Consider the following 26,372-nt stretch of genomic DNA (forward strand, 5'->3'; position numbering starts at 1 on the left):
GGGACCGATTCGTTCAGGGTCCAACCGTCACGCTGATTCACCACCGACGTCGATGCAGGTTTGGCGCACTTTGACGTGCCCAGCCGCAACCGAGTTGGTCAGATCTTGCAACGACTTTTGCCGCCAGAACCACAAGATTCGAACATGATGGATGCTGCTCTTGTGACTCAGACGGCATGAGACCGCACGGACTGTCAGAAGATGCTGACACTGAAGCCCTGCGTCGGTCTGACGACCTTTCTTGTCCCTGTGGCTCGCAGAGATATAAGACCGGTCGCTCTCGCTGCTCACCTCTGTCCCATCCCTCCATATCCACATTTCTACGACCGGCCAGCCAAAATGACCAAGAACACCACCGACGAGTCGTTCAAGAAGACCCACCAGGTCGTCGGAGCCAACGGCGGCCAACTCGTTGACGACCTCAATGGCAAAATCATGAAGGAGGCACCCGGTCACGACGGCGTAAGTTTTCAAGATCTCCGTCCTCTCCCTGTCTCATTCTGTTGTTCCCATCGAGCTGACCCTGACGATTTCACCAATTCACTTGCCTTCATCAGAATGTCGCACTCGAGCAATCTGGCCAGCAACGCACGCACAACGAACAGATCGAACGCGATCTCGCCAACAAGGGATACTCGACCCGTCAGACCGACGAGGAAGCTGCCCTCGACGCCGATCTCAAAAAGAAGCTCGAACAGCGTGGAAACCCAACGAAGTGATCATATCAATTCACAATCAATGCTTTTCCTGATTACGTACGTAGCTAACGAATGTGCATGACCGTTCACGAGCGCGCACTGCCGCCACCACTGAAGTAGCTCAGCGCCCTCGAGACAGAAGCAATCGCACCACTAGCAGTCGCGGGAGTAGCACTGGCTGCCGAAGGCGCCCCCAACACGCGTGTGGTCACCAATGTATCCTTTGCGACTTCCTTCTTCCCGCTCGCAGCAGCGAGGTTTGGCAACCCTAATCCGATACCCATCCCGACCTTCTTACCATTCCTCACCCCCTCTTCAGCCGCATCACCATCAACATCTCTGAGCGACGATACCGCTGTGGATCGCAGCGCAATCTCCGTCTTGCCGATGTGACTCTTCCTCGTCAATTGACTAGCCGGTGGTGCGGCTGCCACCGTCACCATGAGGTTCTTCAAGTTCGGCAACGTATGTCGGATGTCGATGACGGTAACGGAATGGACATTCATCAGCTGCTCGATGTCCTTGTTGAGCAGAAACGCTGCGTACTCGTATCTGTACCTTTCCATTCCTTTTGCGTAGAGCGGAAAGGCACGTGGACCGCTCATGAGCGAGATGCCGTCCTGAACCACTGCTCGACTGCCCGCTGTGGCCAAAGGGTAGTGGACGGGCGTAGCTAAGTACGTGCTGAGCAGCACGACGAGTTGGGCGACGAGACCTAGCGCGCTGCTGACCGTGTCGTCGTCGAACGGATGAAAGACAGGTCGCGCGGATGCAGGGACGTGGCGCTTGACGGTATCCTTCCATCGCTTCTCCTCGTGTGCAAGCTCGGTCGGCGGCAGCGAGGGCACTGCGTTGGGCAGTGGCAGACCGCAGATGGAGAAGAGCAGTGAAGACGCGTCTGACAACTCGATGGGGAAGATGGCCTCGAGATCTCGCAGCAGCGATGCTTGTTGGATGTGCAGTTGCAATGCGACATGCGCCTTCTCGTCCTTGAACGCCTGCACCTCATCTTGCAGCTGTCGCGAGGTCGCTTCGGCCGACTCGAAAAGTGACTTTGAAGCCCGCATAGCTCGATGCCGGGCCTCGAGTGCCGATCTCCGCGTCGCCAGCTCGGCCCTCTTCCGCTCTAGTTGACCCGATTCGTCTATCGCCATCTGTCTCACCGCCTCGTATCTGGCCTTCTGCTGCTCGCGCTTGAGTCGTAGCTGTACAAGTCCGGCCGGATCTTGAAGCGAACTTCCACCGACCTGTCTGAGCTCCTCTACTTCGGCAAGCATATCCCGCGCTTCTGCTTGTTTCTTTGCTAGATGCTTGGCGTCGTCGAGGGTGTAGCTTGGCATCATCTTCGTCTCTCGAAGGCTCAGTTCGAGCGCACGCCGCTGCTCATCCTCGAATGCTTTTCGTCGCTCTCGTCGTCTTGCGTCTGATGTCACAACGAGCGCATGAGACACTCGACTGGCAGAATCTGCTACCGCGGCGATTCGCTCCGGTGCCGTAGCGGCATTGGTTGTGCCACTCGGAGCATTCTCCGGATCAGATGCGTATCCTTCCAGCGATGTACGCCTATGCAGCTTGGGCGAGCGGCTTGAGCTGGCCCCCCGTTGTGCACGCCTCTCGCTGGCGTCTGCACTGTTAGCCCTGGTTGCGGTTGCGTCCGCCGAACGATCCTGCCGCGCTGGCTTTATCGGCACCGCATAGTACACAACACTTTCAAGCACGTGTCGCGTTCTCTCCGCCTCCCTCTCGCTTACACTGCGGTTGAGCTTGGGATCCTCTCTACCCTGGTCCGAGACTTTGGTCGTCGTCGCTCTTTGCGAGTCAAAAGTGACGATGCTCGCACGTCCTGAGAGCGAATTTGCGCCGGGCGCGAGACCGAGCAGGATCGAGTTGGGAGGGAGCGAGAGGCTTGCGTCTGGCGCGTTTCCTGGCAAAGGTTCCAGGTCGCGAAGATCAGCGCTCGTCTGACAGACGAGCTTCCAATTTGACCCGTCCGTTCGAGCAGCACTCTGTTGAGATCCACCTTTATCTGCAGGAGGAGATCTTGCCCAGACCTTGATGCTGACATCTGACGCTTCCAGTGGAGAATCCACGGCCGATGCTCCGTATCCTTCCAGAAAGTCTCGCTCGGGGGTGATGGGATCACCGCCCTGGTATCCCCAGCTATGATGCAGGCCGGGCTTCGAGCTGGTGGTTTTGTAGAAGGTGCGCTCAATCCCAGGATTTGCGCTTTTCTTCTCGTCTTTGCCCTTCGATTCTGCGTTGCCTGGTCCGTCACCCTTGTCGGACACGACCGATAGCTCGACGCAGCATTCCAGCATGCGATCCTTCATGATTTGGTCGAGACTCTTCTGAGAGAACAGCGCGTAGCGCGAAGCAGCGCTCAGGCGACCAGAGATGCGGGACGGCCGCCTCGCTTCGCCGTCACCTCCGAGCTGACTCTCGTCGAAGCGAACGCTGCGAACACTTGCGGACGAGGTCATGCTCGTCGTCCTTGCCCTGTGTGAAGGCCTGCGAATGGTGTGCGAAGAGTGGGAGGAGCTGCGAGAGTCGGATCGGGACAGCATCGTCGTTTTGGCGTCGAGCTCGTCGAGGAAGCCTGAATTGTCTGCACTAGCGGGTGAGCCGCCGTGCATGCGGGCATCTCTGCCACTGCGCGTGCTGGAAGCTCGCTTGAGGATGGGGCGCGGACTCACATCGACGCTGTGAGCGCCTTCGGAGGTCGATCCGAAGGAGGAGGATGTCGTTAGCTCCTGATCGGATGTGCGCCGATGGTTGATTAGGGCGGAGCGACCTCTAGCATTTCTTTGACTGCTGTTGATCTGTGACTTGGTCGGTCTCGATGTGGACGCAAGACTTGCATCCAGTTGGTCGACCTCTTCTGGTTCGTCTTCGTCCGAGGATCCGTCAACGCTGAGCCTGCTCCAACTAGCACTCCTTCGTCGCCGCTGAGAGGCGTCCGCCTTTCCTTTGCCCTTGCTGTTGGACCGTCCTATGCTGAGTGTCAGGTCGGCATCGTCCGAAGTAGTGTGGTATCGGTTTGAGCCTCCGGGTCTTTGAGAAGTCAGCGTCTGTAGGGCGCGATCCCGTGTCGGGCGCAGCGAGAGATTCCGAACAAGAACAGCACAGATATGTCCGATGCGACGCTGTTCGTAGTGGATCGCATGAGGCGCAACCTCTTCGTCGGCCCACGACTGGTGCGAGAAGGTAGCAGGCTCTGCCATGGCCGCGACCGCGACAGCGCGTCCTTTTGATGCGTCAATCGGCAACGGACAGCCGGGCCAGAGTCGTACCTAGACGTCCATGATCTGTGCGATCTCAGCAAGCTGGCGATGAGCTTGATCGAGTCGTGTCGAGTCGCGTAACGTTGGAGTCGGGAACGATTGCGAGTATTGTGTCGGGGTCGGTCGCGCAAGATGCACGGACGACCCAAGTCTCGTCAAGAGACCCTGAACAATGAGGCAGCACGCAGCACCACACGCTTCTCGGCGTTTTCGCTTTCGGTTCTCCACACCAACACACGCGGGTCTGGAAGGGATGTCGATTGTGAGATCGAGAGAGATTGCGACATGTACCCCAATACTCGAAAATGTTGTTTTGATAGACGTAACACATACATCTGGACGACGAAAGTTTGACTCAATGCCGGTTCTCTCATCCTGACTCTCATATGGATCTCCTCGTGCAAAGTCTTTCTCTGTACATAGAACCTGGCGCTATGTGTGAGCATCTGGCGGACGATGGAAGTCTCATCGAGGTATCATCGACGACTTCTTGTGGCAGATAATCGTCCTTTTTAACAACTACAGTAAAAAGATGCCCAAGACACGAAAAGAAGCGACAAAAGTCTGGCACCAAAACTCGGCGAAGGAAATTTATTTGCAACATGTTGCACGTCTCGTCTTCCCTTGGATGCGAAGGCAAGAGTTGAGCCAATGACAGATTCGCAGGCGTCTGCAAACATACAATCGCACCAGCAGACAGCTTGCTGGAATTGGGGTGCTTCCAGCTCTGAAGTGGACAGTGCCATCCGAGCGGCTCTTGTCGATCTGCGGCCGCGACGGCCCATCCTCGCGATTTCGATGGAAAGTACGATGATGGCCACCATGCAGGGCATGGAACCGAGCACAAAAACCAAGACGACTGGAAATTTCGGCAACACCCCGGAACTCCTTGGGGACTCGTCATTGGACAGCATCTGTTTGACACGGCTTCAGATTCGCGCAGACCTGCAGGGCTCTGCCGTGGGCCTGACTCCGGTGCCTGAGCCACAAAGTGTTTGACCATGAGGTGCTCGATGGCTTAAGGTGCAAATGGCTGAAATCGGGTCTGACGGCATGAACGATGGACCCGATTGAAGACGCTCTTTCACTTTTGTGGCATAACGCTTGACAGCACAACGCTTGATAGCATCCGGTCACCGGCTCTCAGGTCTCTAGCCAACCGAGTCGATGAGGCGTGAAAGAAACAGAGGACGAATACATGCGCATAGATGCTCTTATCACCTAGCTACGCGGCGCTTCAGTATGGAGGAAAAACGCTTGAAGAACTACCGAAGCGATTAGCCACGAGACGTTAGCCTGCGAGGCGGAAAGGGTCGGAAACAATCAGTATTTGGTGCCGCCGCTATCCGGCAAATCTTTCGCTTCGGGGCTAGTGTGTGGCGCGCCTTGATCCGATAGTCTAAAAGTCTCGCTAGTCTGTGACAGCATCACAAAATTCTCCGGTGTGGCAGTTAGCCTCCAGTCGCACATGAAAGCCGTACAGACGTATTGCTGGAACGTGGCAGATAGGGAGCACATCATTACCAGCTGAAGGCGAGAGGACCATTGTACGTCTAGCGACCTTGCACGGTGCCATATTGGTGTCGATAAGTTGTGGCTCGAGTGAGAAGAGCACGTTCTGGGCTAAATCACTCGTTGTCGGGCCAGAAGCTGCGACAGTGGAGGTATCTCGCAGTAACGAGACTTTGTGCGAAACATTGACCACGTTTGCTAGCCCTCAGGTTCGGCCGCAGACGCTTGGTTCGTTCTACAGGATCTTCACCATGTCACCATGCGCCTAGGGGGCAAAGGCTCGTTTCCATGCGCGCAAAATTGACTCCAGACAGTCGCACTTCTTGACGGGAACAGTCACACACACGTTCTTTGCAGGCAGACAATTCCGAGCTGTCACTTTGATGTATGGCCGAGCGGCAAGATAGCCAGAGGTGGTTGCGCCTCAAGGGAGGCGACCCAGCACCGAAATTGACGTGACAGACTCCGACGCCGAGACGCAGTTGCACATGGCTGTCGTTCGGAAAAATGCAGAGAGGGCAGAAGCATGGTCGCCTTGCTCGAGTGGGCGACCTGTCGGAAGGCGCATGCATGATCGAATGCGTTCTTCTGTCCAGCCATCCACGGTACGAACGTGTCGTGAAGTGTAGATGTGCTGTTGCGCCAATCCGGTCCGACACGAATGAGGCTCTGCCCGAGGTGTGCTTGTCTTATGTGTCCCCTGCTGCAGCTTGTGGCGATCCTGTCCTGAACTCCGCTGTGTCTTCCATTGACAGCGAAAGCTGATAATCAGTTGGACGCATGCGGTGGCGATCATCAGATCCAAACAGCACAGCAATGAGGTCTGTTTGTCCGTCTCTTGCAGTGGCCGAAGAGACCTTTTGCTCTAGGGTAATCGACGACGAGCTGCCAAATGCGAGGTCAAATTTGTCCGTTTCGCGATCTGAGCTAAGCTTCTCTCAACACTGTAGCCGCTTGTTCTAAGACTCGACACCTCGAACCAAGATGGTAGCCAATCATGGCATGAGTGTGATTGCGGTGCTCGCACGGCTGTCGTGTCCGTATGCTGACGTTGCGAAATGGGTTCGGAAGTCCATGGCGATCCAAGTCAATCCCTTTTTCATGCGGCAGACCTCGCGACTCCAAGGTCGAAAAGCCCCTTCGCGGCTGTGAAGGTATTTTTCTCCAATACAGCCACGGCAGACGACATGGACGACCACACACCGACACCAACCACGTCTGTAGCAGAAGGATCGATGGCGGAACATCCAACTGTTCATTCGACAGAAACCTGACGAGCTGAATGAATCAAGCCACAGAGACGAAATTAAGCGTTCTCCAAGGTGTTCGGTCGGTGATCCCGTCTCGGGCTCTTTGCAGCAAAAGAAAGCAATTTGCCTCGTTCCCGATCCCTGCTTTTGTGACCGCCACGTTTTGATGGCTACGAGTTGTTCAAACGGCTCAGCTATGCCGGCACCCACAACACCACTTATCTGTAAGCGGCAAAGTGAGCCCGAGCGACGTATGATCCTCGAATGTGAAACGGAATGCTAGCACCGACCTCGGTCCCTCTCGAAGCAACCGAGCCAAACCAGGAACGAGGAAATCGAAGAGCACACAGAGCTTTGCCAACAATTCGAGGGTTGGTTCTGTTCTGTTGCATGAATTTGTGTATTTCAGTAATGAATTATTATTATTTATAAACAATTGGAAGAACCGCTGGTTGCGGATCTGCGCGATCAGCTGCAGGGTCGTAGGAAACTGACACTGACCCTTTCGGCCTGGCTGTGCTTCCAAGCCCTAGCTCGGCACGCGGCCTCACTCGAAATCCAAGCCGAACCAACCAAAAATAAACCAGACTAAAGTGGCATGGTCGCCCACGCTAAAGTGCCTGTCTTGCTTTCAAAGAGTTCCGGGCTTGTCCACGTCGCCTTGGCCGTCGTGGTCTTTGGTCACGGCTAGGATTAAGCTGTTCTCTTCGGCTTGTCTCGGTCACCAGCCAACGCTCGGAACTCTGCTTTGGTACCATACCAACCCAGCACAACACAGGACGCTGTCACGGCAATTCCGGTTGGCTACAGGAATCTTCACTCTCCGCCCGTCCCGCAGGGAATTGACAAGGACCGACAGGAGCAGCAGCAAAGCGGTGACTTGATCCTTCTCGATTTTGGCTGCCTCTTGTCCCTCCTCCATCAGCACACGCTAGCTCGGTGACCGCTTCCAGTAGTATAACATGTCTTCGTCCCGCTCCCGCTCTCAATCACCCTTCTCTTCCGCTCCGAAGAACCCTTCGCTTCTCTCCATCCCACCAACGACACCGGCCTCCGTCTCAGATCAATCTCCAACCACACCCAAGACTGCCACAGTCAACGACTCAAATAGGTACCACTTCCCCTCCGGTCAGGCTTCTTCGGTCGACGCTGCTCTCAGAACAGAAGAACAAGCACTCCACCAACTCACCGCCGACGACGTCCACAATCCGCAATCGACCGCTATGGGCAACGTATCCGAGCAGTCCGCCATGGACCAGATCCTCTCCGGCGTCCTCGCCATGCAGAAGGAGCTCTCTCGGTTGAATCTGCGCATGGAAGAGATGGAGAACAAGAACGAGGCCACAGCACGACGGAACTCGTTCTACGGTGCCTTCGCCTCTGGTCAGATGTCGCCTGCCCTCAAGAGTCCCGGCCTCATGCCTGGACTTATGCGCAGATCCACTTCTCCTCCCAAGAATCACGGCGCCATGGACATGCTGCATGCTCCACACCTTTCCATGGGCTCCTCTGCCTATGCACAGCCTGCTCCCTTGCTCGCAGAGGAGCCCAAACTTGGTCTCTGGGCCGTCGTCCCTGCCGGTGGTGCCGGTACCCGTCTTTGGCCGCTCTCGCGAGAGTCGTACCCCAAGTTCCTGCTCGATCTCACCGGGTCCGGAAGGACGTTGCTGCAGAGCACCTGGGACCGTCTGCTTCCCCTGGCTGGCCAGTCGCAGATGATGATCGTCACCGGTCAGGCACACGTCGGTGGTGTCACAGCACAGCTTCCCGAGCTTGAGCAGGCCAACGTGCTCGCCGAGCCTTCGCCCAAGGAGTCGATGGCCGCCATTGGTCTTGCGGCTGCCGTCCTGCTTCAGCGCGACCCAGAAGCCGTGCTGGGTTCCTTTGCTGCCGATCACATCATCTCGGGTCGAGATGCTTTCGAGTCGGCGGTCACCGAGGCCGTCGCTACTGCCAAGGCTGGCTACCTCGTCACCATCGGTATCGCCCCTTCGCACCCCTCCACCGGTTTCGGGTACATCAAGCTCGGCGAGAAGCTCAGTGTCAGCGATGCACCCAACGCCCGTCGCGTCACCGAATTCAAGGAGAAGCCCGATGCACGAACCGCTGCTGCCTACCTCTCCACCGGTGACTACCGATGGAACGGTGGTATGTTTGTGGTCAAGGCACAGGTTTTGCTCGACTTGCTCAAGGATTCTAATCCGGAACTGCACGAGGGTCTGTTGCGCATTGCTGCTGCTTGGGATTCGGACGCTCGTGACAGCGTCATGAGCGAAGTCTGGCCGACGCTGCCCAAGATTGCCATCGATCACGCCGTTGCGGAACCCGCTTCCAAGGTGGGCAAGGTCGCCGTCGTACCCGCTACCTTTGGTTGGGACGATGTAGGTGATTTCGCCTCGTTGGCCGACTTGATCCCTGCCGAAGAGGGAGAGCCGAGGATCCTAGGTGACACCAGGCTGGTCGTGACCGAGAGCCAGGCGGGAGGTCTCATTATCCCTGCTGCTGGTCGACCTATCGCGTGTTTGGGTGTGGACGATGTCGTCGTGGTCGACACTCCTGACGCGCTCCTCATTACCACGCGAGCACGATCCCAGGACGTCAAGAAGATTGTCGGTCGCACAAAGAAGGTCTACCCAGAACTGTGCTGAGTGCCATGGGTCGTGCTCACTGCGTTTCTTTTGTCATGATGGATCTTTTGTTAATGGACATTTACTTTTGGCATTCAGTTGATCTTTGCTGGACCAGGCCTGGAGAGGTTCTCCTTCGAAGCACGCTAGCGCAATGCGTCAAGTGACAAAGCCGGATGGAGCAGCTAGAGTGAGTGTGAGCCAGAGACCGCGTCGCTCGGGACGCCTGGACGTTGTCCTGCCAGGGCAAGTTGGCGTCCACTATGTCTAGCGTCAAAGCTGGGTCGAGTGGCAATGGGGAGTACTAGAGCGAGGCTTGGGACTTGCTTGCAGGAGGTCATAGAAAAGCTTGGACATTCTCCTTGCACTTGTGAGAGGGCGATCGAAGGGGGAAGCTTGAATCATTCTGATTGTGAGAAGACGGCCCGAGGGAAGCTTGCAGAAACTGCCTTCCCAAGAACTCTGGCGCGCTACTACCTTCCGCACCACATAGCCGTGTCATGTTCCTTCTCCCTTTTGAAAAGTTCACAAGTTCACACGGTGTGATGATCAACATGTATAAATATGCATTGCAGAATGAAAAAATGAAAGGGGAACGAGACTGGTATATAATGGTATGCCGATGGCAGCATGCAGAGGTCAGGAGGCGACCTGTTTCTCGCCCAACACCCTTGTGATGGTGTGCATCCTGTCCCTGCTCTTGCGGCTTAGCGAGCTGGAGAGACCCGTCGAGTCTGTGCTGCGACGCGCGGGTGGTGCTTTGGACGAGGGCTGTGGTTGGATCATGGATGCGATCGAGGGGATGTTCTCCGCCTCCTCGATGAGACGCATGATCTTGCTGGTCCGGGTGATGCGAGCCGAGAAGTCCTTCTTCTTGAGCGTACCTGTTGGGCGGAAGATGTCGTCCTCTGTCGTGTTGTGTGTGTTGGACAGTGCAAGGACTTTTCCGTCTGGCCGACTTCGAGAACGCTGTCGAGTGGGCGAGTTGTCGACACCCCCTTCCAGACCAGCTTGGCCGTCCGGATCGTCAAACACGTGCACGTTGTGTCGCAGGGCTCGCACTTTGCTGCCTCGCGACAGCGTGCCTACGGAATCACGAATGAGTGCAGCCACGGGTCCCCTCGCTTCGGGTGACGTTTCAGGAGACGTCTTGACTCGCGTACACCTGCCCCTACGACTGGGCATCTTGAGCTCGCCCTGTGCATCTTTCGCTGCAGCGGACCGCAGATCAGAACCAGAGGAAACATGACGCAGCTTGGAGCGTGGCTTCTTTTGCACTCGCCGATTCGAGATGATCACCGAACCGGATTTGCCAGGAGACCAGGACATGGGCTCGAATTCCTGGCCTTCCAGTGCCAGCTCTTTGGGCGAAGAGATGCCGCGTGGCGAGGTCACGGTGAGTCGAGGTGGTGTGGAGCGTTTCTTGATCGTTGGGCTGATCTGGCCGGCTTGCGTGTCGATCTCGATCGAGCTTTGCGAGGTCTCTGAGGCTGAGTGAGCAGGCGGCGTGGACGAAGCGGTGGCGGAGATGGTTCGACGTTCCCGTATGATCTTGGAGAGCACTTCGACGCTCTTCATGCGTCGCATACTGAGATGAGAGGGTGTGGTGCAGGAGGCGTTCCGAGGTGCGACGGCGGGATCGGTTGATAGGAAAGGCAGGGCTGGGCCGGACAAGAGCTTCGCCACTGCGTCGTCGTCGGATTGCGTCGCGAGGAATGCAGAAGGCTCTTCGGCGGTAGCCTGATCCGACTGACTGTGGTTCTCGACGGACGCGGTGCCTGCAGAGTCGTCGTTGTTTTCAGCCACTTCTGCTGTGCCGGCTTGCGCCTTTGCTGCGGCGGCTGCAGCTGCTGCCTCACGTCGTGTGCGTGATTGGTCCATCATCGCCTGCAGATCTCCCAGGGACTCTCTCCATGCAGCCCTCTCCTGTCTCCACTTGCGCTGACGACTGGGGCTGTTATGCGAAGGGTTGCTTGCTGGCCTTTTTTTGGTGGGACTCGAGAAGGCGTCAACTAGACCCGGACGCCTCTTGGCGTTGCCATTGGATGCTCCGTTCTGCAACGCCTTCCAGGCTTCTTCCGCATCGTGATCACCATTTGCAAGCTGTGAAGAGACCGCGGCATTCTTCCGGACAGGAGCCGTGCGTGACTTTGCGGACCTGTACGCGACACTCGCGGTCCAGACCGAGTTGTTGGATGCGGTTCTTTTCGTCTTGGTCGGCACCGCAGATGTCGATGCTGTTGACGCAGAGGTGGGCTCAGCTGTAGATGCCGATCCTGATGCTCGCGTGGACGATTCGGACTCGATCTGGTGCGTCGCGATTTGCTCGCTGCTGCCCGCCGGTACGGCGAGCGGGTCGGCGGCGTGAGAGTTTTCGGCAGGGATGGTGCCTGGACCGAAGAACCAGAGATTGGGGAACCAGCTCGATGTTGAGGCGGCCGCGTCAGGAAGCGGTGGCGCGTGAGCCTGCGCTGGAAGCTTGTAGTTGCGAGATGGCAGGCTTTTACTGGTGGATGCTTTAGGTGTCGAGCGGCTTGCAGTACCCTTCTCAAAGGCGCGTCTCAGCTCGCAAGCAGCAAGCGAAGGTGAGTCTGAGGAGAAGTCATCGACGAGCCTAGGCTTCCTCGGTGGAGTGGCGAGCTTTTTCGCAAACATGCCTGCTAGCGATTGGCGGTCGGGTGTGACGATCCGCGTCTCTTTGTAGCCGGCTCGTTCCAGGAGCTCGTGAAGACTGTCAAAGTGTGATTCGGACGCGCTGGATTCAGACGGAGTAGCGACGGCGTCAGTGCGATACGATGGCTGAGCTCTACGCCGCAGTGTGGTTGAAGACGATGCTGCTGCCTCTGCGCGGTAGATATCTGCTCGAGCTTCGTTGGCAGTAGAAGGTGTGCAGTGTGAGGCAGCGATGGCGTCGGGTGTGAAGGAGGGAGTGAAGCTATCGGTGCTGGTGTAGCTGGCACTGCTGCCGCCAGCGATGCTAGACGGGCTGAAGGTGGGATCGGGAGAAGTGGTTGCAGACGACGAAGGAGCGGATGGAGGATGGACTTGCGGATGATGATGACGGCCGCGATACGGCGAGGAGCCCAAGGAGGAGTTCATTGGCCTGCCTGAGGTTGGACTCTGAGTGTGTACATTACAATCGTACCTTTCACCGAGTCTAGCTGGACAGCCAGCATAAGCGACGGTCGTGGTAGTGGAGGAGGACGAGGAGGAGAGGCACTTCAAGATGCCAGCAGAGCCACGTCCGAAAAAACACACAGCAGCAGTCGGCTTGGCCGAGCTCTTGTACTCTGTCGAACTTTTAAGCGCTTCGGTGTAGATCCAGGGTCCGACGCTTTGGATCTGCAGCCAGACGGTGTTCGCTTTCGACAGGACAATGACAGAGGCGAGCTGCGGTCTAGGTCTCTATCGCACCGTCCTCTTTCAGCACTCGCTTGTTCGTATAGGAGCTCACCTCAAAGCGAAGGCAGGCTGTGAGTGGTCCAGTCAGTTGATACAGCTGAACCTCGAGCCTGTGTGTGTTTTGCAGTGCCATGTTGAGGATTCGCACGCGCGTGTTGCATTGCTGCCCCTCGAAATCCGAGAAATGTCGTGCAGCAGCGTCGCATCGCATCGGACCGCATCGAAAGTGCAGCTTCGCTCACCTTCTGCGCAGCTCGGTAAAGTCGGGTCTGAATGCGTAGCAACACAAAGCAAGTCCACAACCTGTCAAAAGGTAATACCGAACGGTGGTGCAGCTCGACGATGCCACGCTCGACGGCGTTGCAGTCGGAGCTTGGCAGCAGCTTCCATTGGTCGTTCCACGTCGGCTTGAAGGTGACGAAGGATGCATATCAGAATCATACAGTACCACGAGCGAGACATCTCACCTGCGACTAAAGTCTGCGAGGAGAGCGCGACACAGCGCCGAAGTGCAGCATTGCTGTCTTTCCATCTGCGTTGCTTGCATTCGACGTGCATGACCGCAATGTGACTCTCGTGTCGAACCGAACGCAACGAGCCAAGAGAATGCATAATTTGAGGCTTTCAAGACGCGCCGCGCGACCGAGCATGCACGAGACTTCGAGGCTGCCTTGATCTGACACAGATCTCCCGATATTCTAATTTTCAGATTAGATTCTACCGATTGTTGTTGATTGGTTTGGAGTACCGACTTTCCCGTTGTGGAGTTTTTTTGCGAAAGTCAGCGAGCACGCCATCCAGCGTTTTCTGACGTGACGGCTTCCTCCTGCCTTTGCACTTCAACTTGTGCGAAATTTTCTGGCAGCAGCGCGCGTCCTTACTAACCCCGCCAAAGTTCCAGTCAGCAGGCTGTCGGCGTCCCACCTTGGAGGTGCTTTGCCGAAACTCGATGGATCGACGGATGATGAGCACTCGGCGAGACTCTTTGCTGACCGCACGGTTTGCCCTCTGCCTGACCTCGCACCAAGCTGGCTTCGCAATGTCTGACTGGCAGCTCAGCCTCGACAAAGTATGCGACTCTTTCTTGCTATTGCTGACTATGATGACAAGCATGTTCAGAAACCACTACAATCGGGTGACGGCGATGAGCGGCGCAAGCTCAGGATCGGCGCAGCGGTCGCATGCTCATACGACACAAAGCGCGAAATTTGCGGCAGCTGCTTGCTTTGTCCAAGTTTTTTTTTCTCCCGCCTCCAACATGCAAAGCCGTTCAGCAGCCATGTTCTTCCATTGCCTGCCTGGGGTTTCGGTTGTGCAAAGCGAACGCCCGGACATCGCAGTTCCAAACCTTCTCAGATCCTATCCCCGAGCCAGCCAGCCTGCCCCGCCTTGCCTTGCCTGCCTGTCTGTGGTGACTAAAGTGATGCTTCTCCTGTGACTGATGAATGCTGCCGCTTCCTTGCCGCTGACGGTGGGTTCAATGCTCGACTCTCTGAAGCTTGTACAAAGCCTGCACGGTCATCACCTGTCCTCCTACTGTGCATACCTCGTCTCTGTTCCCTCTCTACCACCACGACCACGTCCACATCCGCATCCACATAGACATCCTTCAGTCTCATCATACAATCTTCGCTGAACTTCGACGTTCCATCCATCCCGACCCGTACATACGAGCAACACATCCTCCGCGTCGCCGCACAAACGACATCACTGCGATCCTCTCTGGTGTCCACATTTACACGTTCTCACCCCACACAATCGTCCACCATTGAAAACATTCTCGTAGACTTGTCCAGCATGACCGCGCCCAGTCAGACCGCACAATCATCAAAACAGGCCGAAGAGGAGGCTCAGATCCGCCATGTCATCCAGAACCTCGAAGCCATCAACCGCAAGCTTGGTGAAGCCGATCCCACCGAGATCATCGAATGGGCGATCGACAACCTTCCCGGTCTCTACCAGACCACCGCTTTCGGCATCACCGGTTGCATCACCGTCGACATGATCTCACGCATCTCCGAACAGCGTGCTGCCAAAGCCGGCGTGCCTGCCAAGCACCTCGTCCCCCTCATCTTTGTCGACACGCTATACCACTTCCCTCAGACGCTCGATCTGGCCCACAAGGCCGCCAAGCACTACAACGCCGAGATGTTCACCTACTACCCTCCCGGCACAAACACCGTGCGCGAGTTCGAGGACAAGTGGGGACCACAACTATGGGAGAAGGACGAGGACACGTACGACTACCTGGTAAAGGTGGAACCTGCCCGTCGATCTTACGAAGAGCTCGGCGTACGAGCCGTATTCACCGGTCGTCGTCGATCTCAGGGTGCCGACCGGGCCAGCTTGAAAGCGGTCGAAGTGGACGAGACTGGGTTGGTGAAAGTCAACGCACTGATGAACTGGTCCTTCGGTCAAGTGGACGCGTACGCGAAAGCGAACGCTGTGCCTTACAACGAGTTGCTCGATCTGGGATACAAGTCGATCGGCGACTGGCACTCGACAGCGCTGCCCGGTTCGGGCGACTCTGGTGAACGCGCTGGCAGGTGGAAGGACAAGGCCGGCAAGACCGAGTGCGGCCTGCACAAGGATTACTTCAAGATGAAGAACCTCGCAGAGAAGAAGCTGCGTGAAGCAGAGCTCGCACGCAAGGACGAGGCCAAGGACAAGATCGCTGCCGAAGCACAAAGCGCCGCGCCAGCCGCCGTCGTATAGAGCATGTTCTTTGCTTTGCACCTCGTACATTTCCCAATGAACCCAAAAGGATCTTCCTGTACGCCGCCACAGGCATCGACTGGAATCCACGCTAGAACGAAACGCATAAGCATTGTCGCTCGACTCTCCTTCTTCTTCGCATGTAATCGTATATATCCACACTCTACAGTGTTTCACCTATTCGCAAAACCAACAGCAGCAGTCTGTATTGAATTGACCACAGCATGCACGTCGGAACGCACATGCGTTTGAACGCAGTCCGGCGAACATTCACAGTTGAGCTGAGTGACAGGCGAGACAGCAGTGATTGCTAAGCCAGCGATCTGATCTGATCGGATCGCCCGATTCCAACAAGCTTCCTTCGCACTCGGGGAAGACGATTCAGGGGAAGGTATACTTCGGGCATCTCCGACAAGGATCCCATCTGACAGGCACCTTAACCTCATAGTAAGATTGTCAAAGACATTTTCATTGGACGGCTGGAAGCGATGATGCGCATTCGGCACCCCTTTGCTGTAAGAAAAGTGGGCAAACTAGGCGGTTGTAGCCTTGAAAGCAAGGCAAGCAAAAGCGACACAAACAGCCGAGCTCATGCTGGAGCGGTTGTGCGTCCCGGGAACGGCGCAGTTCCAATGAGGATGTATGTCTATCGCATCGCAGGACTCTGCCCTGCGAGCGAACGCATTGACAGGAAGAAGAACCCTTCGCAGAATGTGGTTCCACAAGCTCCCGAAGTGTCAAAGGACCAGCCAGGTGTGTAGGCGCGTGCGAGGTTGCCAAATCTCGGAGATCGCCGTGACTAGGTTTCTCCCTCTCTGCTGTGCCTTTTTGTGTTTTTCTCTCAGAGTCACCCCCCACAGAGATCCCTTGCCATTGTGTGTGCGACTTATCGCAGCTCGCTCTTTGCAGCAGCAGACAGCTTTCTCTGATTGGTTTGCTTGCACGCACGCAGCACGAGCAAGGAGGGATCTCAGGGCCCCGCATCCTCTGTACCGGTGACGCTTTGAAGGTCTGCAGACATATAACAAGCTCGAACTGAAGTAGGTCCGTTATTTATACAACGTCCACATTTGCATTCGCTTTCTGCTCCTTTCACCCTCTCAACACGTTGCTCAGAGCCAGCCCGAGTTGAACTCCACGTAACCTCTGACCTCCTCAGAAAGACGCATTGCCGCGACCCACCTGACAACAGAAAGATCGTGGTATCACCGGAAAGAATCTCGACGACCACCGACAATCGCAACGCGTGACTCCCCCACGATCTTGCTATCTCTTTGCTCTGCTCTCCCCGAACGCCAGCTTATCTCGAAAAAGAGGCTTGAACAACATCCGCGTTCTGCTGCCCAAAAACTCGGATCGTCGGAAATTTCGTTGAGCGAAGACGCGGCCAAAAAAATCAAAAGTTGCCAAGCAGCACGTTGGCAAGTTTAATTTTGACTCTGCATGGCACGGATCACACCAAAAGATACGGACCGTACAAGCTCAGACTCTTGACGCAGTGCCTGCCGAATCCGTGGGAACCCTCTCTGGAAGCCTCCCTTTCTCTCTCTCTCGTGTTTTCTTCTCGTCAGCGACTCACACCCGACTGTCACATCAGTCATCGTTCGGAAGGACCGATCGATCAACCGACGCGAACCGAAGGAAGCTCAACTGTCACACGCATCGGACTGTCACCTGCTGCTCTAGAAATAGACTGGACGAGGAGCTAGAAGAGGAGTCATCATGACGATCGCACGCCCCAATCTTCGTCCGCCTTTCGGAGGCAATGGACACGTGAGTAGACGACACGACCGGTTGTCGACGCTTGATGCCGCTGCGCTCATTACCTCTTCCGACCCGCCATCGCTTCTGCATTGAATTGCTTTGCTGACCGAAGCCTCGCCTCTTTCTTCATCTTGATCCTTGGCTCTGTTCTACCCCTCTTCAAACGAACGCGACCTCGATGGGCACGTCTCACCTGCAACGACATCGAATGCTGCCACCCGTCTTCACTGTCATACCACACAACAGCCGACCTCGGCATCGGAGAACTTCCGGCCAGCTATGCCAGCGCCCCATCTGCTGCCGAAGCGAGTCTTTGTCGGCGCCATCATCAGCTCGCGATCAGCCACCGACCTGAGCATCATCGAACGCGGAATTCTCGGCGTCGGCTCGGGCGGTGTCATCCGCTTTGTGGAGGATCTCGACGTGCTCGAGCGACAACTCCCTCGCCCTGCCTCTCTGTCCAACGCAAGCACCGGGACACCCTCGACCGAATCGTCGGCCTCGACCGCCTCAAGTAGCACCGCCGAGGATCGCTCCTCTACACCCGTACCCATCCCTGGCTCCACCCAGTCCACGCTTCAAGATGCACCGGAACTCACTTCCTTGGAAATGCCACCCCCTGTCGTCCCCTCACGTCATCCCACCACCAACGCTCCAAGTCACCTCGACGAGGCATCGCAACGCGAGCAGCAGCTCATCAAGCACGTCCTCGACAAGCACGGCTGGCGCAAGGGTCAGTACAAGCTCACACGCCTCCCGCCCGGCAGCTTCCTCTGCCCTGGCTTCATCGACACACACACTCATGCCTGTCAGGTGCCCAACATCGGCCTCGGCCAGCAGTACGAGCTGCTCGACTGGCTTCAGCATGTCACCTTTCCACGTGAGAGGAGGTTCGAAGATGCCAGGTACGCTCGCAAGACGTACGAGTCGGTGGTGCAGCGTCTCATCGATTCAGGTACCACCACGGCGTGCTACTATGCTACCCTGCACCTCGAAGCGTCCAAGATCCTTGCCGAGATCTGCAACGAGCGAGGTCAGCGTGCCTTTGTGGGAAAGTGTCAGATGGACCGCAACTCGCCCATCGACTACATCGAGAAGAATGCATCGCAGTCGATCGAGGATACCAAGGAGTTTGTACGCTTCACAAGGAGTCTCAGGCCGTACGGACAGCCGCCCGACGTCTCTTCGCCTTCCATGAGCCCCGCTGATCTACACAGCACTTCACCCGAGATGGACGCCAGCATCGCTCGTCTCAGCGCCACCATGGACGAACTCATGTCGCCTACAGGCAGCAAGCCGCCTTCAGAAGCCGGCGGCAGTCCTTCCTCTGCCAAGAACAACCCTGCCATCAAGTCGCTTTCCACCACATCAAGGACAAGCGTACCGGTAGTAAGGCAGGCTAGCAGCGGCAGCATTCGTTCCGCCCGCGAAAGCGGCGCCTCGACTCCGTCCAGGCAACGAGAACGCGAGCTAAACAATGCGCTCGTCCAACCCATCTTGACGCCACGTTTCGCCATCTCGTGCACGGATGCCATGCTCACCGGAATCTCTGCACTGCTCTCTCGCGATCCCACTTTGCGCGTTCAAACCCATCTCAGCGAGAACGAGGGCGAGATCACCTTCACAAAGCAACTCTTCCCCTTTGCCAAGAATTACACCTCCGTGTACGACCACTACTCCCTGCTCGGTCCACGCACCATCCTGGCCCACGCGGTGCATCTCGACGCCGACGAGCTCGCGATCATCAAGAAGCGCAAGTGCGGCGTTTCGCATTGCCCTACGAGCAATCTCAACCTGAGATCGGGTGCGTCCCGTGTTGGAGAGATGCTCAACATGGGCATCAAGGTTGGACTGGGTACGGACGTTTCCGGTGGTTTCGGACTGGGTATGCTATCGGCGATCAGAGAGGCGAGTGTCGTCGCCAAGGTACTGGCTTTCCAACGCGCTCAGGCCGAGTCGAAGGAGAAGGAGGAGCAGAACGCGCTCTCGGCCACAGCTCCACCGACGAGCGAGCAGGCAGCTCAGCAAGCGCAGCAACCGCTCGCCGGTGCAGCCGCTGTCGATGGACGATACGCTGGTCCCCCCGTGGCGGGTCAGTACCAGCCTAGGAAACCGCACTCGGTCACCACCTCGAGCCTCAACACGGTCGAAGTCTCGCAATCCGTCCAGGATCCCGCCTCGTCGCTCACCAACAGAGCTACGGTCGACTTCACCAAGGGTCCGCTTAGCATCGCCACCTTGTTCTACCTCGCCACGCTCGGCGGTGCCGAGGTATGTGCGATGGTGAGCAGGATCGGATCGCTCGATGTGGGCAAGGAGTTTGACGCGCTGCTCGTGCAGACGACGAGTCACTGGGGTCCCGCGGGATACACGGGTAACCCGGGATGCTTTGTCGAAGAGGACGATACGTTGCCGGACGTGTTCGAGAAATGGATGTTCACGGGTGACGACAGGAACATCGGGACCGTGTTTGTCAGGGGCCGAGTGGTGGGTGGTGCTAAGCCGTTGCGGGAGTAGCGGAAGGAGGGTTACGGATTGTAGATTCTTTTCGATCTTTAGAAATGCATTGTATTGCGTTGCCATCTGTCACCACTTTGGAGACTGTGTGATGCGTGAGTAGTTGCAGCATAGGCTTGAGTTGAGAAGCACGGCGTGCATATCATACCTCTGAATCCATTGGCGAGGTTACGTTCGGAGACGGCTTGCTGAAGATCCGATCCATTGGCATTGCACCCTTTCCCTCTGAGCTAAGAAAATATCAGGGCGGCTCGCACGGCCTTCATTCGCGGCTGTCAGCGGAGGTCTTCGGGAATTTCATTTTTCAGGTAACAGGTTGGAAGGGTCCCTCGCTCGACCTCCACGTTGCTCTTTCGACACCTCACCATCATACCAGCTGCAGCAGTTACACAAAGGCTCTTTCAGGTGACAGGATGCCGCCACCTGCACCGCCGAGAGCGACGGTCGAAGAGATCTCGGACGACGACGATCCCTATGCACCCTACCGACCCTCACAACCACGTTCACGCACGCCTTCGTCCAGCACCACGTCTTCGTCATCAACTGCTTCCTCCTCTTCATCTTCATCGACCGGTCGAACATCGACTTCGACGCACACTCGCTCTTCTCCCAGTGCATCTTCCGCTCGCGTGCCAAGTGCGTCCGAAGCATACTCGCAGTCGCCATCCTCCGGAACCCAGGGCACGTTCCCTCGCGCGGGAGGGGATGAAGAACCACTGTTCGGCGGTCGACCGTTCCGCGATTCGCATGCCTCTTCCTCTTCCTTTCCCGCTACTGACTCCACGAATCGAAGCACGGACAAGACCTACCTGTACACAATCCTAAACGTTCCCGTCGACGCCTCGGCCGAAACGATCAAAGAAGCCTACCGGTCGCTAGCGGTAGTGCTGCACCCCGACAAACACAAAGATGCCTCGCGCAAAGCCGCCGCCGAATCCAGGTTTCGAGAGGTGCAACGTGCCTACGAGATTCTCTCCGACCAAGAGAAGCGGACGATCTACGACTATTTTGGCGAAGAAGGGTTGAAGTCGACGTGGTCGGTGGCGGTGAGGGGTAGGAGTGCGAGGGAGATGCAGGAGGAGATGGAGAGGGAGAGGAGGAGGAAGGAGGTGGCGGATGCCGAGGCGCTCGTGAAGAGCAAGGGTGATTTTACGGCGCACATCGATGCTAGTGCGATGTTTGCGCCGGCGAGCAGGATCGCAAGGCAGGCAGCTTCGGGAGGTCCGATGTCGGCGCAGCAAAGAGCAGCCGTAGGTGCGAACAAAGACGCAACACCAGGAATGCCTGTACCGAAGACCTTCCCACGCCCGATCACCTTCGCCGACAGGATCGCCAGAGTAGGCTGTACCCAACTCATCGGCAAACACGGCTTCGAAACCCAAGTCACCCCCACCACCTCCGCCACGTTCTCCGGCCAAATGGTCTCCCGCAACGGCCTCGGCGGCGGCAACCTCGTCGGAACCGTCAAAACCCACTGGTCACCTCGCCTCTTCACCGAACTCACGCTCTCCTTCCTCCGCCCGCAGATCATCACCACCAAGGGGCAGTTCACCCTCGACGCCAGCTCGTTCTTCTCCTGGCAATCCACCATCCAGACGCTGCTGATGCCTCCGACGCTCAACCTGACGTACGGCCAGAGGTTGTCGAGCAAGAGCAGTTTGACCGGGTTCACGAGTGTCAGGAGTGGAACGTGGAGTGTGGGGAGATGGGGCGGTGCGGGGATGAAGGAGGGGATGATGGTGAGGCGGGAGCCGGCGGCGGTGAGTGTAGGGTTGACGAAGCAGGTGGATGAGGGGAGCGGGTGGACGGTTCAGACGAGTGTCTCTACGGGGGATCAGAATGTCTCGGTGGATTATGCGCTCAAAGTGTTGGGTGGGGTCAAGGTCAGGACAGGGTTCAACATGGGTACGGGATCAGGGGTGAGTGCGTTCAGTTCAGCGGAGCGACGGTTGACGGAGAACGTAAGGCTATCCCTCGGTCTCACTTGCTCGTTACCGGTTGGAGGGGTGACATTGAGGGTAAAAGTGAACAGGTTGGGACAGAAGATCTTAGTCCCGATCATGTTGAGTCCCGAATTCAGATCGGATCTGGTGGTGCTCTTCACCGCGGTCCCCGCAGCAGCGTACACCGCTTTGCACTGGGGCTATCTGGAACCGAGGAAGCAGAAACGATTGAAGAACAGGCTGGGCGAACTGCGAAAGGTGAATCGGGAGGTGATCGTGGAGAGGCGGCAGGCGGCGGTGGAGGCGAGAGAGGTGCTGAAGGACCAAGCAGTGAAGCGCGCGAGGCAGGAGTTTGATCGAAACGGACTGGTGATCCTGGACGCATGGTACGGGCGGAAGGAGTCTTTCCCGGCATCCAGGGATGGACTTGCATCAGAGGCAGAGAGCATCTGGACCGAGGTCAAGAATGATTCTCCTTCTCCTGATGATAGTGCAGATTTGGAGAAGGAAACTTGCTGGGACGTCAAGATTCCGCTGCAGGCGTTGACCGCCAGATCGCAACTCATCATCCCGGGTTCGAGGTCGAAGGCGAACCTGTTGGGATTCCACGACCCGGTGCTAGGAGAGAAGAAGCATCTGTTGGTGAGGTACAGCTTCAGAGGGTCGCTGCACGAGGTGCTGGTGGAGGACCTGATGGAGCTGGCCTTGCCGATGCGCATCCATCAGGTAAGTTGAAGAGGTCGAGCTTCGGACGATCACCACTCTTTTTCTGTACGAATCGCTAATCTTCCGATCAAGAAGCTCGTCACAAGCGATAATGATGTGTGCGTTTGCTGTGTGAACATCTGGCATCGCCATGCATCCAGCCATCCCGCTCACACACTTGCACGGTCTTGAACCATTTGAGGACACGACAAGTGGATGAATTTCGATTATCACTGCATCGCCGACAACAATGCCTTCAGACCATCAACGCTCGCATTCGCCTCTCCTGCATCCCCTTCCGCCCCCTCCCTGATATTCACTGATCCCGTCAGCCCATCCTCAAGATGATCCGCGATCGCATCCAACCACAAGTCCCACTTCCCTGCTCCCGCCGTCGTGCCCTTCCTGGTCAGTAATGCGCTTCTGAACCTGATCAACTTCAACGCCAGCATGTCCAGAATCTGTCTCGAAGTGACATTCATCCGCCTGCTCGCTAGCAGCGATGTTGACGTGACGATCGAAGCGACGAGGGCGGCATCTGAGCCTGCGTCCGCTGATGCTTCGGTAGCGCGAGGCGTGGGTAGAGGAGGAGTCGACGGTTCGTCGTCGAACAGGTCTGCTTCGCCGGCGTGGCTCGTAGAGGCAGCAGGAGCCTTGCTGGCCATTCCGTTGGGGGCGTCGGTCTTGGCGAGCGAAAGGATCCGCTTTGCCAAGGTATCGTCGCCAGCTCCTCGTGGAGCCTCGGATGCCCCGATTAAACCTAGCATCAACCCGATGCTGCGGACGACATTCTTGATGGCACCCTCTTCCACTTCGCGCAAATCCAGCTTCTGTACGAACCTGAGCGGGGCGATGAGATCAGTAGCAGGCGATACGAGGCACAGCCAAGCAGCCAAAGCCTTTTGATCTCTTCCCCTCTGTCCGATCTCCCCCCTCGACAGCGCACCAACGATCCGATCCAGCCTATTGGACGAACACCTGGCAACCATCGACACAAGCTTGGAATCCTGCTGACCAACAAGCGACTTCAACCAGGACCCTTCACTTTTGCTCAGCAACTCCGCTGTGATCCCCGCGCCTTCCATTCTCGCCTTGAGATTCGCCAGGTTGAAAGTTTCGCACCCAGCAGCCAACGTCGCTGCTGCCGTTGCATCCGCCCCGATCGCGGTGACGAATCCATCGAAAGCCTTTGCAATCAACTCCCTCACACTCGCCGGACAGGCATCGGTGTCCACGAGCAACGCCAGCACTTCCAAACACACCGTCCTCGACGTAGCGTTTCTCGGCAGTCCATTCGCCAGCGTTCCATCGCTGCTCGGCACGTCCGCCACCGACGATTGCAGTCCGGAATCCGACAAGAAGTCAAGAATCGGCTGGAGCGGCGTCCGCGTGATCTCGGACAGCAGCCAGATGAGCGCACCTGGAAGAGCGAACGAGAGAAGATCTTGGAGAAAGTAGCTGAGTCCGCCACGAAGCGTTTCCAGGTCGATGATGCCGTGCTGACAGGCAGAGATGCTCTGCGAGAAGAGGAGCGGAGACAGCCGGAGAAGAGTCGTTGGAGGCGAAGCCGAGATGAGATCGTCCGAGATACCTTCGTTGCCGAAAAGTGCATGGACCCAGCGGGAGACGAGGCCTCGGTCTTCCTCAGAGAGCGCGGTGAGAGGGTAGCTGACCGACGATGTTGCGAGATGCGTCGCCAGGAATGGCGATCCGGACTTGTCTGATGGAGCGTAGGTGTCGTCCATGTTCATGTCGGAATTCGGCGACGTATAGCGCGAGATGTCAGAAGGCGCGATGGTGTATCGATAGCAAAGCAACTGCACGAACAGCAGAATATTGGATAGGGTAGACGGCTCGTCGCTGGTCTGACCGAGGTCTTGGTGGTCCAAGATGCTCGCTAGTGGATCTAGCAATTGAACAGGTTCAATGTAGATCATGACGGTATCCAGCATCGCACCGCCTTGGCAGGCTTCCTCAGTCAAGGCTTTGGACCACCTTGCGATGCTTTCGAGATCATGCTGCTCAAGCCAGTCCTGCATTTGCAGAACAAGCTGGCGCGCGAAGATAAACTGGGTGCCCGGGTCCGATGCAACCCTTTGCAGCAGTTCCACTGGGTCGTCTGTAGAGACCCTTGTCTCGAAAAGCGTGTCGAGCGCGAGTCCTTCGAGCTGTGCATCCATTCGGAGCGATTGCGTCAAACTCTGTACCTCGGAGGCGAGCTTGTGTCCGTCCGGAAACTCGTCTGCGATCGCTTCTGGTCGAGCCAGCGAGTGCTCGATGCACGCTCGCAATAGCCAGGCCTTGATAGGTTGTGAGGGCGGCGTATCCAGCCCGAGGACATCTGTCATCGCATTCGCGTCGACTCCTGGCGCATCGCCACCGCTTGCAAGAGCAGCACTAGCATGTGCATGTGCCTGTCCAGTAGCACTCTCGCACGTGTTTAAACGGTTCGCCATGACGAGCAAAGCAGCTCGCAATGCAGCTTCGAGGCGAACGTGCGGTGCCTCGAGCCTTTGTCCCCGCAACGGCAAGTTTTGGTCGCCGTCGAGCCACTGCTCGAGCTGGAGGACGAGTTCGGGAATCATTCCGCAGAGGGCGTTCCTCCAGATGGCGGCATACACCTCTGCACCCTTGAACGCCGGTGGCGTCTCGACGACGGTGGCGCAAGCATCGATGCCCGCGATGAGCAGCTCAAAGTAGAAAGCGGTGAGCGACTTTTCGAGTGTCGATGACGGTGGAGCGGCGTTTCGACGCGCAAGGAAGAGCTTCTTGACGGCATTCAACTTTGCGTCCCAAGATGCGTGTCGATCGACGAGCAAATGCATTAGAAAGGCCACCTCGGGTTCCACGGCTGGCTTTTGAGATGATGCGAGGGTTGTCGTGTCTAGGAAATGGTCCCACGTCGCTCTCTGCTGAGCGTCTTGGAGTGTCTCGACTTTCCTCTTGGCGGGATGCAAAGGCACCTTTGAGGTGGTTGCCTCGGAGAAGCTCTCGCTGATCTGATTGATGACGCCAATTTGGCTGGTGAGGGAGCGCAAGAGCGCAATCTCGTCCTTCCACGCTGGATCCATGGACTGGAGCACGACTTCGATCTCGGCGACAGAACTCTTGCCGGTAGAGCGCATTCGCTGCAGAAGGACATCGTCCGGCTTGGACCTGTGATCTTTGGATGTTTGCGCCTCCGACAAAGCTTGTGTAACGTTTGCGAGCAGAGCCTGGGCGACATTGACGAGCACGGTGATAGCGACGCGTGGAGCAAGCAAGTTTTGCGGAGATGCAATGCTGGGGTCGGCAGCAAGCCCAAGTAGTCGAAGATTGGCGACAACAAAAGCAAGCGATGCGATGGTGGTCTTGCCGTCCCTTACCCCATCCTGATTGTGCTGCTTTGGAGAGCTCGACGGATCGACCTTGTCTTCCGCGGAATCCACGAACAAGTGCTGCAGCAGAGCGAGGAAGGTAGGACTAGAAACACCAAAAGGCGCAGGTGCTTGAAAGGTCATCAGAAGCCCCTGACCAACGACGGAGGATATTGTCTCGATCGCCGATACGTTGTTGGGTGTTGCTTGGACGTTGGCGAGGAGGTGAAGAGCGACGGTCATGACGTCGGTGAGAGGTCCTTGATCGGGCGAGACACCCGAGCGGTTGGCGCTGCCATAGATGAGTGCCTGCAAGTACTCAACCAGCAGTGGATCGACGAAGGGTTGCGAGAGCATGTGCTTGACAAGGCACTCGGCTGCGTGCGAGCCCGCCGGGATCGAAGCGGGGTCATGTTGGTCGCTGTCATTCTGTGCTGTGCTAGTGCGTCGTATGAGTTGATGGAGCAGGGAGAGCCACTTGGATTGAGGCAAACGCCTCGCCAAGGCTTGCAGGAGCAGCTTATGTATGAGCTGATGGGCATCGCTTGCCGACATGTCGGCTGTTGGCGAGCACTAGGAATCCACTGCTGAGCTGGTCGGGG

The 26,372-nt window shown here is 57.0% G+C and overlaps 13 protein-coding genes across 13 annotated transcripts; 7 read left to right on the top strand and 6 right to left on the bottom strand.

The window, feature by feature from the left end:
* Positions 1-201: 201 nt before the first annotated feature.
* On the top strand, positions 202-719 carry PHSY_005100 (trimethylguanosine synthase; the record flags this gene model as incomplete). The annotated part of the gene is made up of 2 exons (XM_012335711.1): positions 202-462; positions 558-719. 2 exons carry the CDS (start codon positions 202-204, stop codon positions 717-719), a joined length of 423 nt encoding a protein of 140 aa, XP_012191101.1.
* Positions 720-784: 65 nt separating this feature from the next.
* PHSY_005101 (hypothetical protein) lies at positions 785-3,919 on the bottom strand (the record flags this gene model as incomplete). The annotated part of the gene is made up of 1 exon (XM_012335712.1): positions 785-3,919. One exon carries the CDS (start codon positions 3,917-3,919, stop codon positions 785-787), a length of 3,135 nt encoding a protein of 1,044 aa, XP_012191102.1.
* A 711-nt stretch (positions 3,920-4,630) lies between these two features.
* Positions 4,631-4,978, top strand: PHSY_005102 (pescadillo; the record flags this gene model as incomplete). Its single annotated transcript, XM_012335713.1, has 1 exon — positions 4,631-4,978. One exon carries the CDS (start codon positions 4,631-4,633, stop codon positions 4,976-4,978), a length of 348 nt encoding a protein of 115 aa, XP_012191103.1.
* Positions 4,979-6,486: 1,508 nt separating this feature from the next.
* Positions 6,487-6,750, bottom strand: PHSY_005103 (hypothetical protein; the record flags this gene model as incomplete). Its single annotated transcript, XM_012335714.1, has 1 exon — positions 6,487-6,750. The coding sequence occupies one exon, from the start codon at positions 6,748-6,750 to the stop codon at positions 6,487-6,489; it is 264 nt and encodes an 87-aa protein (XP_012191104.1).
* A 953-nt stretch (positions 6,751-7,703) lies between these two features.
* PHSY_005104 (aminopeptidase) lies at positions 7,704-9,389 on the top strand (the record flags this gene model as incomplete). The annotated part of the gene is made up of 1 exon (XM_012335715.1): positions 7,704-9,389. The coding sequence occupies one exon, from the start codon at positions 7,704-7,706 to the stop codon at positions 9,387-9,389; it is 1,686 nt and encodes a 561-aa protein (XP_012191105.1).
* Positions 9,390-10,007: 618 nt separating this feature from the next.
* On the bottom strand, positions 10,008-12,467 carry PHSY_005105 (hypothetical protein; the record flags this gene model as incomplete). The annotated part of the gene is made up of 1 exon (XM_012335716.1): positions 10,008-12,467. The coding sequence occupies one exon, from the start codon at positions 12,465-12,467 to the stop codon at positions 10,008-10,010; it is 2,460 nt and encodes an 819-aa protein (XP_012191106.1).
* A 609-nt stretch (positions 12,468-13,076) lies between these two features.
* PHSY_005106 (glycerophosphoryl diester phosphodiesterase) lies at positions 13,077-13,382 on the bottom strand (the record flags this gene model as incomplete). Its single annotated transcript, XM_012335717.1, has 1 exon — positions 13,077-13,382. One exon carries the CDS (start codon positions 13,380-13,382, stop codon positions 13,077-13,079), a length of 306 nt encoding a protein of 101 aa, XP_012191107.1.
* A 105-nt stretch (positions 13,383-13,487) lies between these two features.
* On the bottom strand, positions 13,488-14,452 carry PHSY_005107 (kinesin; the record flags this gene model as incomplete). The annotated part of the gene is made up of 2 exons (XM_012335718.1): positions 13,488-13,867; positions 14,317-14,452. 2 exons carry the CDS (start codon positions 14,450-14,452, stop codon positions 13,488-13,490), a joined length of 516 nt encoding a protein of 171 aa, XP_012191108.1.
* Positions 14,453-14,567: 115 nt separating this feature from the next.
* Positions 14,568-15,485, top strand: PHSY_005108 (hypothetical protein; the record flags this gene model as incomplete). Its single annotated transcript, XM_012335719.1, has 1 exon — positions 14,568-15,485. The coding sequence occupies one exon, from the start codon at positions 14,568-14,570 to the stop codon at positions 15,483-15,485; it is 918 nt and encodes a 305-aa protein (XP_012191109.1).
* Positions 15,486-16,117: 632 nt separating this feature from the next.
* Positions 16,118-17,211, top strand: PHSY_005109 (hypothetical protein; the record flags this gene model as incomplete). Its single annotated transcript, XM_012335720.1, has 3 exons — positions 16,118-16,238; positions 16,331-16,474; positions 17,057-17,211. The coding sequence occupies 3 exons, from the start codon at positions 16,118-16,120 to the stop codon at positions 17,209-17,211; spliced, it is 420 nt and encodes a 139-aa protein (XP_012191110.1).
* A 317-nt stretch (positions 17,212-17,528) lies between these two features.
* PHSY_005110 (hypothetical protein) lies at positions 17,529-19,766 on the top strand (the record flags this gene model as incomplete). Its single annotated transcript, XM_012335721.1, has 1 exon — positions 17,529-19,766. One exon carries the CDS (start codon positions 17,529-17,531, stop codon positions 19,764-19,766), a length of 2,238 nt encoding a protein of 745 aa, XP_012191111.1.
* Positions 19,767-20,179: 413 nt separating this feature from the next.
* PHSY_005111 (hypothetical protein) lies at positions 20,180-22,444 on the top strand (the record flags this gene model as incomplete). Its single annotated transcript, XM_012335722.1, has 1 exon — positions 20,180-22,444. The coding sequence occupies one exon, from the start codon at positions 20,180-20,182 to the stop codon at positions 22,442-22,444; it is 2,265 nt and encodes a 754-aa protein (XP_012191112.1).
* A 200-nt stretch (positions 22,445-22,644) lies between these two features.
* PHSY_005112 (RNA polymerase II mediator complex subunit) lies at positions 22,645-26,325 on the bottom strand (the record flags this gene model as incomplete). Its single annotated transcript, XM_012335723.1, has 1 exon — positions 22,645-26,325. The coding sequence occupies one exon, from the start codon at positions 26,323-26,325 to the stop codon at positions 22,645-22,647; it is 3,681 nt and encodes a 1,226-aa protein (XP_012191113.1).
* Between the last annotated feature and the right edge of the window lie 47 nt (positions 26,326-26,372).

The sequence above is a fragment of the Pseudozyma hubeiensis genome (genome assembly GCF_000403515.1).
Source record: "Pseudozyma hubeiensis SY62 DNA, scaffold: PHS47, whole genome shotgun sequence".
Taxonomy (NCBI): Eukaryota; Fungi; Basidiomycota; class Ustilaginomycetes; order Ustilaginales; family Ustilaginaceae; genus Pseudozyma; species Pseudozyma hubeiensis.